The sequence below is a fragment of the Oncorhynchus gorbuscha genome, unplaced genomic scaffold (genome assembly GCF_021184085.1).
Source record: "Oncorhynchus gorbuscha isolate QuinsamMale2020 ecotype Even-year unplaced genomic scaffold, OgorEven_v1.0 Un_scaffold_4478, whole genome shotgun sequence".
Lineage (NCBI taxonomy): Eukaryota > Metazoa > Chordata > Actinopteri > Salmoniformes > Salmonidae > Oncorhynchus > Oncorhynchus gorbuscha.
Window position 1 is genome coordinate 14,079 of NW_025748483.1, and position 15,496 is coordinate 29,574.

Below are 15,496 nucleotides of genomic sequence, written 5' to 3' on the forward strand. Positions count from 1 at the left end.
GTTCTTGTTCGAACAAGAACAGAATTACTATAGGATTGCAATCATGTTTCACATTCAATGAACACTTCATTTACAGTACAGTTGTATATTTTAATGTCTTATTCACAATACAATTATGAACATTAGATTGGAATTTTATTTTATTTTAAACCCACGTTTACATTTACAACATTGACTTCAATCAACCGACTTTTAGTGAAATCAACCAGGTATGATGTGTCCTATTTCAAACACAGTCACACCCTCTCTACACATGGCATAAAGACTATTAATGAAAAATAACAACTCCTATCTCTTTGAGAACAGACACATTTTCAATATAAGATAAATAATAAAACAATGAAAATATCATGTAATTTTTACTTCCATGAGAGGTAACTTTCAAAAAACAGTACAATATTAGCTCTGTTAAGTATTGGCCTGTTTACATACTGAATTTAAAAAACAATACATTTACATGATACAATCAATAAATCAAATCAAAATAAATGTTATTGGTCACATACACATATTTAGCAGACATTATTGCGGATGTAATGAAATGCTTGTGTTCCTAGCTCCAACAATAGGAAATATAATAGGGTATTAAAGTGCTCAGATATAAAAAAAATATTTAAAAAATGTTTTCCCAATCAACACTTGCCAGTGGAATGTTTGTTGGCTGTAGGTTGGTTTAAGATAACCACAGTATAAGAAAATGGGGATATTCTACTGTATTTTTCATTTTCTTGTTGGCTTAGATAGCATCTTTAGGTAACACTTTCTCTAATGGTATCCTTACATCACGCAACAGATCTTTGTGAGGCAGAAAATGATCTCCACCTTTATATTTAGCTCTACTCTTCAGTATAAAGATCATGTGCCCTAACCATATAAGATCATGACAATAAATAGGAATAGCAAGCCACACCGAGATCAGAAATGAAGCGGACATTGGGATGGACAGGGTTGAAAACGTATATGAACTATTGGGACGGATTGGAATGAAACGTACATTGGGATAGACAGGGTTGAAAACGTATATGAACTATTGGGGCGGATTGGAATGAAACGTACATTGGGATAGACAGGGTTGAAAACGTATATGAACTATTGGGACGGATTGGAATGAAACGGACATTGGGATAGACAGGGTTGAAAACGTATATGAACTATAGGGACCATTGGAATGAAACGTACATTGGGATGGACAGGGTTGAAAACGTATATGAACTATAGGGACGGATTGGTATGAAACGTACATTGGGATGGACAGGGTTGAAAACGTATATGAACTATTGGGACGGATTGGAATGAAACGTACATTGGGATGGACAGGGTTGAAAACGTATATGAACTATTGGGACAGATTGGAATGAAACGTACATTGGGATAGACAGGGTTGAAAACGTATATGAACTATTGGGACAGATTGGAATGAAACGGACATTGCGTGTTGGGACCTTGACATCTTTACACATAGCCTTGTGAATGAGTCTGTTTGTGCTTTAGCCAACTCCTCTCTGTGTTCTATGTGTTCATTAATTTTCATCCCAAACATACAGTACATACAGTAAGGCATGACAATGCTAGAAGAGTTGGCTACAGCACATACTGTACTGTATAGAACCAGGCTACTTGACACACTCTAAAAGACACACATTCTGCTTCTGTGACAAACTAACAAACTAATCACTTTATCCCTTCACTTCACTCCGTGAACATTGTCTGTCGGAAGCAAACTGCAGTGTGATGGAACTGAAATGTAAAAGTGTAACTAGAAATATTTTCGCAAAATATATACTTCAGGAATAAGGCCTGGGGATGTGTGGTATATGGCCAATGTAATATACCACGACTAAGGGCTGTTCTTATGCACGACGCAACGCGAGTGCCTGGACACAGCCCTTAGCCGTGGTATTTTAGCCATATATCACAAACCCCAGAGGAGACTTAATGATATTATAAACTGGTTACCAATGTAATTAGATCAGTAAAACTAAATGGCCTGATATACCATGGCCTTCAGCCAATCAGAATTCAGGGCTCAAACCTCCCACTTTATAAATGTGGATATAGAGTAGTGGGGGAGGGAACTGTAGGGTCAACGTGTATATATGTGGATATACAGTAGCGGAGTGCAATTGAGTTCTTGACTCCCATCAACCTAAACTGCCATATTCACAGAATTACATGTGAGTATAGTGTAAATAGCTGTCTAATGTTATTACATCTGATAGGCATTCTACTGAAATCTTGACTATATGGTCCTGAATCCTCATACAGTATGTTGTCCCTCATCTATAGTATATATCCAGTTTCTATGTTTTTACCACTAAATACAATATAAATCATTCTACATTGTCAACATCCCTTAACATTTTCAACAGTCTTTACAAATATCAAATTATAGTTCTAATACATTTACATGACCTTTGATGCTATTTTAGCTCACAGCTAGAATGGATTTTATTATCATTGTAAACATTGTGACTTCTTTGCAAATGCATACATACTATACAAAAGAGCAGCAAAACACTGGACTATATAAAACATAACAGTTGTGTACTATTCAGTTCTGGTGTTCCTTCATACTGTCCGTCTCTTCATAAGTCTCCCTGGGAATTCTCCTGTGGAATTTGAGAATCCCTAGGAGTTCCTCAACTAATTAACATTCCATATTTATTTTTTTACTGTTTTCTGCACCCTGAGTTTTGGAGAGGGTGCCTCCCTTTAAAACGTTAATAAAGTATTTTTCTACAATTCCATTATAATAATAGCCATTTTTTGTCCTCTTTGAGCTGTCTCTACCACTCCATTTCTCCCAAAACTTAAGGTCCAATGCAGCCATTTGTATCTCGATAACAAATCATTTCTGGGTAACAATTAAGTACCTTACTGTGATTGTTTTCAATTAAAATGGTCAAAAATAAACCAAAATTCCTTCTTAGCAAAGAGTAATTTCTCAAGCAAGAATTTTGCTAGGACTATCTAGGAGTAGTCTGAGTTGGGAGAGGAAATCTAAAAACGAGCTATTATTTGCAGAGAGGTTTGGAACTCTCTTTCTTATTGGTCTATTAACTAATTTACCCCTTGGTGATATTGCCAGGCAGTCCAAAATTCCACCCAACCAAAACAGGCAGAAATTTCAGGCGGTCTTTTCAAACGGCTCTTACATTAAAAGGGCATAATCATAATTTTCACAATTTTACAGTATTATTCAAATCTCAGAGTGTGGAAATATATATAAAACACAGGAAAATCACGTTTTGACTCCAATGGGCTCCAAGGTTTGGTTACTTTTGTGGTATTATATATTGTGAAATATAATATTATTATTGAAGAATGTAATCATCAACACATCATGGAAAAAGCATAACCTTCATTAGCCATTGAATATTAGGATAGTCTCTTTTAAATAGCAAAAATACAAACTGTACAAAAAGTTGATACTCATGGGGAAAAGTAATCCATTGGGCCTTTCTCCATATAAATCAACTCTAGAAGCCAGCACACCTCTGAAACTACAGACTAGCTCCAACTGATGCACTAGAATGGAGGGTTTAGAGGACCTGAGTTTTATTCCCTTTTAGCTACATCAAAGTGGGTTGGGTCATCTCAATGTACATCCACATTTTCAAACAAATTGAAACGTAGTGAGATCCTGCAGCCAGGCATATTCTCATATCACTAGGAGTGCCTAATGTAGCAGATGTGAGCTAGTGAGCTGTATGCTAACTTAGCCATCTGCTACACTAACATAAGCTAACATGCTCCTGCCAGAATGAGGACCTATAGTATACATTTGATACCTTCAGCCACAGGACCTGTGGACAATCAATGCTGTCTGTTTCGGTCAGACACATTAGCCTACTGTTCATCCACAGACCATGGTTGGTATTCATCCATTATAAAGTACTTGCTGCAACACATTGAAGGCAGTGAAATAAAATCAACTGAGAAGCTTGACTGGTCTATGTGGTGCTATGTTTCATGGGAAGCTGTCAATTGCGCCCTCTCTCCTCTTCTCCTTTTCAAAACATTGGATGAGAAAGCCAGAGGTCCCTCTGGAGACGAGGAGAGAGGACACAAGGAGTATGTAATTGAGATCTTTCCCATGACTCATTCCTACAGAGATCGTCCTCACAGTGGAGGCGCTATAGGCTGCCTGAAGGTCTCTCGCAAGAGGTCACATGATTGTCACATGACGGTCTCCCGCTCCTCCTCCACTACAGGCGAGGGTTTCTCCTCCTCAACGGAATGCGGTGGCTTGTTACTGGATTGCTGCTCCTCCTCGGGAACATGTAACTCCTGTCCTGAGGAAGGGATGGAGTGCTCGGAGATGGAACCATTCTTCACGTACCCCGGGAGATTCCGGTGCCCGTTCACGGTGACGGGGCCCCCAAGGCGTGTGGTGAGGTGCAGTGCCAGGGCCCCGGGCAGTGACATTGGTTACACTGGTGTGAGACACCATAGGTCCATAACTATATGTGTTACTGCCACTACGGGCTTTACGTTTAAAGTCCAGCGCTAGTGTCCTCCTGCTCCACGATTTCTTAATTTCCGCTTGGACCTAAAGATGGAAAGAAATGAGATTGTCACTAAATTGATCTAATCTACTGTGACATACAATAATTGAGTCTCAGGTCTGTGCATGCTGTGACTGCAATTAATCTTGAACATTATATTATCTTTCAGGATGACATATTTTGTCTTAAATAAAATACTATAATGAGTCATTGCAGACATTTTCAAAGAAATATATTAGCAAAGTTGTTCAAAGTAGTCCTTACCTCCCCATTGCAGAAACAATATATAATTGCAACAAAGAATCCCTGAAAAGGATAAAAAAACATTATTACATTTTTGCTTAAGCCTCAAAGTGCACAGGTTGACCTGTGCATCTATCCAGAGCACTCTGGAAGAATGCCATGCAATCTAAAGTGACTTCTTCACGTCATCTATACCAGCTGCTTACTCTGAAAACACTGAGCTGTGCTCTCTCAAAATCTTAACTCATCACAGCTTAATCACAACTCAAAAGTGAATTATGTGTAGCACACCACTAGAACAGATGCAGTGCCCCTTAGTGGATCTTTTTAAAGTACTGTAGTAGCCCATCGTTTCGGATCCATTGCTGGCTGCCTGTGACTAAACCCATATGCAGTAGTATATTAATTCATTATTTTGTTTGTTTGTACATTCATCCATCCGTCCATCCATCCATGCTGTACAACATAAGTCGGTACCTGGAATGAATTGAATAGCATCTCATAGTGCATCTGTATCTGCCATGGGACTTCAGTCACTTCAGTATAAGGCATCGCCATGAACACTATGTAGTGGACACCAAACAGTGGCATCAGGACCAATGTAGACTTCAACAGTTTCCTGAATAAATACAAGCAAATGTTAATAAGATAATTTTTTTCTTACAATCTACACTGAGCGTATAAAACAGAACACCTTCCTAATATTGAGTTGTACCTCCTTTTGCCCTCATAACAGTCTCACTGTGTCAGACTCTACAAGGTGTTAAAAGCGTTCCACAGGGCTGGATGTCCTTTGGGTGGTAGACCATTCTTGATACACACAGGAAACTGTTAAGCTTCGAAAACCCAGCAGCGTTGTAGTTTTTGACACACTCAAACTGGTGCTCCTTGCACCTACTACCATACCACTTTCAAAGGCACTGAAATATATTTTCTTGCCCATTCACCCTCTTAATGGTACACATACACAATCCATGTCTTGTCTAAAGGCTTAAACACCCTTCTGTAACCTGTCTCCCCCCATTCATCTACACTGATTGAAGTGGATTTAATAGGTGACATCAATAAGGGATCATATCTTTCACCTGGTCAGTCTATGTCATGGAAATACATAGATTGTCATGTTTTGTACATTCTGTGTATTTATTGGCATTTTGCCCCATTGTTCATTATTATTTTTTGCCAGCTACAAAGATCATCTACTGCACCTTTACAGTTCTGTACAGATTTCTACAGTTCTCTACAGATTTCTACAGTTCTGTACAGATTTCAATGTGATTATTATTATTATTATTATACTTTTAACATTTATTTTTAGATTTACTGTGCGTGACATTTATTGTAATGAGGAGATTAAGTTTGATATTATCGTGGTCATTCACTGCATTATGCATTTTCAGACATACTATGTATCACTGACATTATTGGTGGCATGTTTTGGTGTGATAAAGAGTCCATATTTCTATCAGCATGCTGGAGATAAAACAGAATACAAATGTCATGATGAAGCAGTCAGGGAAGGAGGAGCAGTCAGTCGGAGTAACGCTTCTTACCTGTACTGCTGTCTTGTGTCACATCTGCCAGCATTTGTCTCCCGAAGTTTAGTAGCCAGAACTCGTATTATATTCAGGAACAGCATAAAATTCACCTTTGAAAACAGAAAATGACATAATGTAGAACACCAAGGCCAAATCTCTCAAAAAGCAAATGGTGGTCATAGTGGTAAGTAATTGTGGTAAGTAAACGTGTCAATCGAAAACGTTAAATGCCATTACGCCAATTAAGATTTTCAATTGACATGTTTACTTACCACTATTGCTGTTAGAATGGGCACTTGTACGATCCACTTCAGATTGCCGGCACTTAGGTCCCAGCACCTGCAAGTGATAAACAGGGCATTTATGAAAAACTAATACAGGTAGGTATAATTGTTTAACTAATCGCTTTCAGGATCTGATCTGTTTCGGTTTATCCTAGTATAGCAACAACACATGGGGAAGTTGGCAGTGCTTACAGTCTGTTCCTAGGCTCCGAGTCCAAGGCTGGAATTCAATCCAACCAGCCATGGCTATGTTTACACATGGTCCTTGTACACAAACTACTGCCTCCGTACACACATTTCCGATCCTGAAAACTGTCAGAATCTATCTGTGAGAGGTACTACTGTGTAAATACTGCATTGCGTGTTTATATGAAATTGAGGATGTACACTCACACCCTTCAATGTTCTAAGAATCTAAGAGGATTCTGGAACATGTTCTAAGGTCCTGTTTCACATTCCCATGAAAGATTCTGGCAAATGTACAGTACTATGTGTTTAGAGCTGAGATTGGGATTTTAGTGCAGTACTTACTCTGTGTCTGCCAAGGTGGCTCTCACACTCGCCCACACTGTCACAAACATAGCTGGGACCCCTGTAAATCAACAACAACAAACATAAAACAGATCTCAAAACAACTAAACAGCCTAGAACCCTGCAGAACAGAGCATCATTATTTGCAATCACACAAACAATGATTCAGAAACAAAATACAGCCATTTTCTTTCAATTATCGTTGTGGATTCAAGTCAAAATGACCCTTGTAATATACTGCCAATATAATGTCGTTTTTCGGATTCTTGCAGCGAGGCAATTGGGTGACACGGCATCCACATTGTATGCGCTGTGCTTACATAACAGATACGCACAGTGTGTACAATGCAGGAGCCGTACAGCCGAGTTTTCTGAACTCTTCTTGAGTTCTGAATATAGTTGAACTCACACAGTATGTGTGAAACCAATGAATTGTAGACAATTTTGGAATAAACAATATTATCAGCTTTCTTCTAAACCTTCCTCGAAACATGACAACATTGGAATGGCTTTTGAAATTGATTGATTAATACATCTGTCTGGGATAGTTTGTTTAGCTTATTTTTTGACTTCGTAGCAGTGAATCTGCAGTAAAACCTCCAAAGAATTCTGGGAACACTCACCCCATCCAATTAGAGTGAATCCCCAGAGGTACTTCCTGTCTGAGAAGAAGGTCATGAAGATGAGGCTGTGGAGGTACAGACCCTCTACTAGGATCCAATAGTAGTTGGTAGCCAGGAAGTATAGGAACAGGGTCACTGCCACCTTACAGCCAATCTAAAGGAAACAGAAAAATATATCAAATATACTGAGCTTACTAAGCATCCTTAAATACAGCAGCCTATTTCATGGTCACAAGCACTTGTAGATGAATGACTAATGACTTCCAACACCTTGAGACCTAGACCTTGAGTTCTAGGTAATATAAGGTTCTATCTGATCTTTAGATGGTTTTTCATATCTCTGTGAAGTAAACATTTTGAAAAAGTACATTGGAAGTAAAAACAAAACAAAAAAACAATTCTATCTGCATGAACCAATTTGAACTTTGTGATATAAGGTTCTATCTGCAATCCAATCACAAGCCTGAACAAATACAAAACGAATCAGAACGCATGTCTCTGCCATCTCCCTCTAAGTATGATCTAGGCTAGTCTAGCAAGAAATAAAGGCACGCAAGCAAAAAAAAACAACACTGTCAGAAATCTTACAGTAAATCATATCACATCGTTGTTCAGTGATGACAGTAACTCATCTGAGGATCATAATACATGTCTAAATGTATTTGATGATGTGTTCTGACCCTATCCTGATACAATAGTGTTATTCTATAATGTATGCTATTCAAATAGCTACAGTCTTCTTAAAAACTGAACATGTCTAATTCAGAAGTGTCAGACAATCAATTCAGAATGCCTTGGATCTTCTTATAGTGACCTGAAGCCATTTTGAATCCTTATAATCCACTCTTGCTTCGCACTGTTATATAGTTCTACTGCTGGGTTGGTGCGACATACAGAAACTGTAAGGGTAGTGTGTACATTGATAAATGTGAAATCCCTTTGTAGTGAGTAAACCAACATTCAAGCCTGTTCAGCATGAAACCTTAACCGCTAGGTTCCAATCACGGTTTGTACAATTAAAGATGTATTCTAATCCTAATGAATACTGTTCCAATCTGTAGATGCTGATCAACTGTAAACAACAGGGAATCCCTGGAGGTTCAGCCTGTGTATGCCCCCGAGAGAAGCCATCCTCTATGCCTGTCTATTTTACCAGAGTACTTTGAAGTCCATAGCTGATTCCTTCAGCCTTGCATGCTCACTCCAGCTAGGGATGATACACATGAGCCAAGAGAGACTTAGCCTCTCTCTCTGTCTTTCTCTCTCACTCTCTCTCTCTTTCTCTCTCGCTCTCTCTCTCTCTCTCGCTCTCCCTGTTTTATAATCATTTGGCAAGTCTTTCCCAGTAGCATTGACTTTTTTTCTAATTTAGAAATGCTGCGACAGACAGTAATGAAAAAATAATAATTATAATGAAAAGACTGATGACTCATAATACTGAATGCTGGAACGACTTTAGTAAGTCATATCCAATAGTCCCTGGATTACACTGATCACTATATCCTTAGAGGAAGGCCTTTTACAATGATCCAACCAATTTACAATGGACCTTTCAAAATAACAAAGTTATAGAATTTGTAAACAGCAAGTATTCCAGAATTTGTTTTCTATGGAAATAATTCACTGTTGCGTTTGGTCAGTGACTTAACTACATTAGCCTGCCACCTACTATTCTCCAAACTTCCTATAGTCTGGGGAGAAAAGATTAGGTACTTACAAACTGGGTTTTGTCAGCTGGAGGAGCCTCAGTGATGGACTTGAGATCTTCCACACTGACTCTCTCCATATCTTCTAGGGCAGAGCCAGAGTACAGCACCACGTCCTTTACGAAGATGCTAATGCCTCGGAGCATGAAGGACACAAACAGGTGCATGTGGATGTAGTTCCTGGTACAATGCAACCGCCTGGAAGAGAAGAGAGGAGAGGAGAAAAAGATCATATAAATGATGATATAATCCGCACCGTGATATGCAATCATCATGTTGGGGTAATTGTAAGTTATACTGTTGGCTTCTTCAAACCAAAGACAATCATTGAAAAAAATACATAAATCCTTGTGCAAAACATCAGAGAATGTGTTGCCACTAAGCCATTACTACACTAGGAACCCATGTTGAAATGTTATCAAGGTGGTAAGTGTGTGGAGGGGTGAAGGTTTTTCACAGTGAGTGTGCGTGTGAACAGTATGTGTGTGTGAATGTGGGTGTGTGTTTTCACACTCTTCAGAAGAGTACTCATCATAATTAGAGCCATCTGAATTCCTCACAGATTATAACACATTCTAGAGATTTAGGGGATTGAAAAGCACAAATATTGAATGAACTTCGCCCACCTTAGCCATTTGGTCCCTGGTTCATTGAGTGAGGGAATTATTTTATAAAGACATAAAAAAGTATTTGGTGGTAATTGTAATGTTGCAGGGTGGCCAACATCCTCCTGGAGATTCCAGAAGAGCTACTGTGCGTGCAGGCGTTTGCTCCAGCCCTGCTCGAAAACCCCACATTATAAAAAATCAGCTGCTCAACAGAACCTTGATAAGATGACTAAGATGACTGGTGTGTTTGAGCAGGGTTGGGTGAAGATTCTTCACAGCCAGTAGCTCTCCAGATGGACGGTTGACGGACCACATGTATTTTATACAGTAGCCTATCAGTGTAGTATTATACTTTGTGGGGGGTTAAGTGCCTTGCTCAAGGCCACAATGACAGGAGATACAATACATGGGTTCAGAGACCAGCAGCATTCCATTGTCAACACCAGTGATCATAATGAATGTACTGTATTTTGTGAAGTGACTTCTTGCATCAAAAACACAATGTTCAGTCACCTTTTTGGCCCATGGTGTGACAGACCATCCAAGTGACTTAAGCTTTCGGACAAGTAAAAGATCAGTTCTACTTGTCTGAAGGACAGGTGGCTAAAAAAGTTCATGTCAAGCCCTGATGTATTGAGCAGATCAAAGAGCATGTGCATTTCCTCCCAGACAAGCAAGTGCATCTGTCACATTACACTCAAAATATCCCTTGTCAACATCTTTAAATCAGAGTGAGCTATATAATAAGTGACAGCAGAAAACTCATGAATCATTATTCACTCACTATTTGAGTGTGACTAACCTCTGTAGTCAAACCAATAGGTAACCTGGTTATTAGACAAGCTCTGCTTTGGGGAATATTGATTTATGAAGTTGTGAGGGAAAATCATATTGTATGTGAACCTGTGGAGGCTGCTGAGGGGAGGACGGCTCATAATAATGGCTGGAACGGAGTGAACGGAATGGAATCAAACACATGGAACCCATGTGTTTGATACCATTCCACTGATTCCGCTCCAGCCATTACCACGAGCCCGTGCCCCCCACTTCAGGTGCCACCAGTCTCCTGTGAGGTGAACAGTCCCCAGTGCATTGGGTGAAGAGGAGGAACACTACTGCTAATGTGCAGTATGTATCACTTGGTCTCTCCCAGAAAACGTTTATGAACCTGCCTCTCTCGTGTCCAAGGGTTTTAAAAGCCTGACGTTAAATGGAAGAGGGAGCCGTGGCTGGAGTGCTCCTGAACATGCTGCTGGATCCTCAGCCCAGACATCCACGGACCCCTGAGATGCCTTATTAAACTAAGTCAAGTTGAGCGGAACGTTTGTAAACACGACTTTACACCAATTCCTGGACCTGATTCACTGTAAAATATCAAATGAATTCAAGGATTAGCGTTTATGCTGTTGAATATGAGTCATACGTTATTCTATGGCAATGATAAGAACAAAGTAACTCTCTATAAAATCCAACCAGTCAATTCACTACATATAAAATTGACTGTCAGAATAAATTTGTCCTTTCAGCCCGCCTTAAAGGTTTCAGCCTGTAGATGACAGTATTTTGATGAGGCTGAAACTGCACACCAATATATTAACGATATCTTCATATAAACATCCCACTAAGTAGACAGAATAACAGCAAACACTAAGCACAGCTCTTCTATAGATCTCTATGGCCTGAGATCAATAAGTATGAAAATAACTAAGAATATAAATGTCAGCAAGATGAGGCACGTACCACAATCACACACTGGCCCCAAGGCAACAACCTCAAAGGCAGATATCTCTAATCCTTTTGAAAGTCAAACGCTCACGGAAGAGGCAAAGGTAAAACATTATAAACTCAGCAAAAAAGAAACGTCCTGTCACTGTCAACTGAGTTTATTTTCAGCAAACTTAACATGTGTAAATATTTGTATGAACATAACAAGATTCAACCACTGAGACATAACTGAACAAGTTCCATATACATGTGACTAACAGAAATTGAAAAATGTGTCCCTGAACAAAGGGGTGTCAAAATCAAAAGTAGTCAGTATCTGGTGTGGCCACCAGCTGCATTAAGTACTGCAGTGCATCTCCTCCTCGTGGACTGCACCAGATTCGCCAGTTCTTGCTATAAGATTTTACCCCACTCTTCCACCAAGGCACTTGTGGTTCCCGGACATTTCTGAGGGGAATGGCCCTAGCCCTCACCCTCCGATTCAACAGGTCCCAGACGTGCTCAATGGGATTGAGATCTGGTCTCTTCGCTGGCCATGGCAGAACACTGACATTCCTGTCTTGCAGGAAATCATGCACAGAATGAGCAGTATGGCTGGTGACATTGTCATGCTGGAGGGTCATGTCAGGATGAGCCTGCAGGAAGGGTACCACATGAGGGAGGAGGTTGTCTTCCCTGTAATGCACAGCATTGAGATTGCCTGCAATGACAATAAGCTCAGTCCGATGACACTGTGACACACCGCCCCAGACCATGATGGACGCTCCACCTCCAAATCGATCCCGCTCCAGAGTACAGGCCTTGGTGTAACGCTCATTCCTTCGACGATAAATGCGAATCCGACCATCACCCCTGGTGAGATAAAACTGTGACTCGTCAGTGAAGAGCACTTTTTGCCTGTACTGTCTGGTCCAGCGACGGTGGGTTTGTGCCCATAGGCAACGTTGTTGCCGGTGATGTCTGGTGAGGACCTGCCTTACAACAGACCTACAAGCCCTCATTCCAGCCTCTCTCAGCCTATTGCAAACCGTCTGAGCACTGATGGAGGGATTGTGCGTTCCTGGTGTAACTCGGGCATTTGTTGCCATCCTGTACCTGTCCCGCAGGTGTGATGTTCAGATGTACCGATCCTGTGCAGGTGTTGTTACACGTGGTCTGCCACTGCGAGGACGATCAGCTGTCCATCCTGTCTCCCTGTAGCGCTGTCTTAGGCGTCTCACAGTACGGACATTGCAAATTATTGCCCTGGCCACATCTGCAGTCCTCATGCCTCCTTGCAGCATGCCTAAGGCACGTTCATACAGATGAGCAGGGACTCTGGGCATCTTTCTTTTGGTGTTTTTCAGAGCAGTGTCCTAAGTTTTCATAACTGTGACCTTAATTGCCTACCGTCTGTAAGCTGTTAGTGTCTTAATGACCGTTCCACAGGTGCATGTTCATTATTGTTTATGGTTCATTGGGAAACAGTGTTTAAACCATTTACAATGAAGATATGTGAAGTTACTTGGATTTTTATGAATTATCTTTGAAAGACAGGGTCCTGAAAAAGGGCCGTTTCTTTTTTTGCTGAGTTTACATAAACATTTTGCACATTTTGTTTCTTTGTTTCACCACACAAAACACTAGGCTACCTGTGCCAACAAGGTAAAAATCTGTTGTTCTACCCTGAACAAGGCAGTTAACACACTGTTCCTAGGCTGTCATTGTAAATAAGAATTTGTTTATAACTGACTTGCCTAGCTATATAAAGGTTTTTAAAAAACAGTCTAGGGCAGTAGCAAGATACCACCAGGGCTATTGACTGTTTTTCCCATTAAGAAAGTCACTCACTGCCATCAAAATCATATTTGACGATATATTTCTTCATTGTTCCTTACTCTTTGTTGTCTCATATTCACAGTAATTTTACTATTTCCCAACGGCATTGTTTAAATATGTACGCTCAGCAGCACCCCATCAAATATTAAACCACAGTTGTCCTGATTTTAATGGAAGGTACCAATATCATTACTGTGACACTAACCCTAATCTCTGTCCCACTCGGACCGTTAATTCACCCAGCCCTCAAGCCCAGGTGGGATTTGGTGGAAGATAAAATATTAACTGAGAAAGGAATTTTCCCAATGGCAACAAGTAGATCACTCACCGGAAATAACCTAGGATGACCACAGCCACCATAAGTGATCCCAGAGAGATGGAGTATCCTACTGTATAGATGAGGTACAGACGGTCAAACACTTCCTGTTGAGAGAGACAATATCATATGAAGGAAAAACATTAGAGAGATGGGGGACCCAACTGTCTAGATGAGGTACAATCAGTCAAACACCTCCTGTTGGGACAAGAGAGACAAGGACATATGAAGGATAAATGTTGTTTGTCATATCATGTACTGTGTACTCAGAGGTGTCAGCCTACTTACAGTAGTTTGGTTGAGGAAGTGGTAGATGTGATAGATGTTTCATAAATCCATGACTAGTATGTGCCTGGTGTGTTAGGTTGACCATTTTACAATACATAAAACATGGCTATACAGTCACTGACCAATGACATTCCAATTACACAATATTGTCCCCATACATTTGTTGATAATGTCAAGCTATCATGGGCCCCTGTGCCTTGTGTGCTACATTTATAATTTACAATATATACAACCTACCATTCCAATCACACAATATTGTCCCGATAAATCTGTGATAAATAAGTTACACATTTCATGCTTTCCAGAAGCACTGAGGATAATGTTACTCTTGACAAATGACCTACAGTCATTTTATATATATTGTATTCTAATTTGCAATATACTATGTATTAGACTTATATATTGTGTGTATGTACTGACATGTAGGCTGTGTGTGACATTTTAACTATATGTAGTTCAGTCCTTGACTAATAATGTTCTGTACTATGTATTATGTCATGTTTCATGTGGATCCCAGGAATAGAAGCTGCTTCTTTTGCAGCGGCTAATGGGGATCCTAATAAATACCAAATACCAATACAGTTGCAGGCTATACATTGCAACATAGAAAACTGCTGTGGACCAAAAACTAAACAGCCTGCACACCAAAGGTCACAGAAGCTTATGTCAATGTGTGCAAACATTCCAAGGTCAAAGGTCATGTCATGGTGTGCGACCGTTCCAGGCCTCTAATTAGTTTCTGAATGAAATGGGGTGCATTGATTCTGACAACGAGCTGCCCACCAGACGACTAAAGCCCACCAAGCAATAAGGCTGCCCACCAAGAGACTGACTGAGACTCCAGGATTCTAATAAACTGAACATTTGGCTTGAGAGATGTGCCGCGCTCACAAAAGCCTGGGTGAGGTGCGGAGAGTGCTGGGGCTTCCAGCAGGAGATTACAGCACAGAGCAGGCAGCCAGAGGACATACTGCTGGAGAGGTGAGAAGCTAGCACACCTGGGTTCAAATAGGACTTGTTTTCTTTCAAATACTTTAGCTGCACTTGATTGAGCTTGCCTGGAGTAATGGAACCAACAGCATAGTTCCAAAATAATACACTTTGCCCATCTGGCTTTCCAGGTAGGCTCAATCAACCCTGAAAGTATTAGCAAGAAAACTAATACTGTTTGAATCTAGGTCTGGCCTCCAGCTAGCTACCCGTGGTCCCTGTATCAACACAGCCTAGTGGAGGGGCTACTCTGGGGCCTGCTGTAACCAGAGCCTCCTCCACTGCTGTTATCATTTAGGGATGGAGAACCAGCGCCAA

The 15,496-nt window shown here is 40.4% G+C and overlaps 1 protein-coding gene across 1 annotated transcript; it reads right to left on the reverse strand.

Moving 5' to 3' along the window:
* Positions 1 to 1,887: 1,887 nt before the first annotated feature.
* Positions 1,888 to 14,007, reverse strand: LOC124028586 (parathyroid hormone/parathyroid hormone-related peptide receptor-like). Its single transcript, XM_046340625.1, is given in 10 exon segments — positions 1,888 to 4,408; positions 4,410 to 4,552; positions 4,773 to 4,814; positions 5,229 to 5,370; positions 6,305 to 6,399; positions 6,562 to 6,628; positions 7,105 to 7,165; positions 7,728 to 7,881; positions 9,445 to 9,631; positions 13,913 to 14,007. Coding segments are annotated over 10 exon segments (1,152 nt in total). The 5' UTR covers positions 13,945 to 14,007; the 3' UTR covers positions 1,888 to 4,179.
* Between the last annotated feature and the right edge of the window lie 1,489 nt (positions 14,008 to 15,496).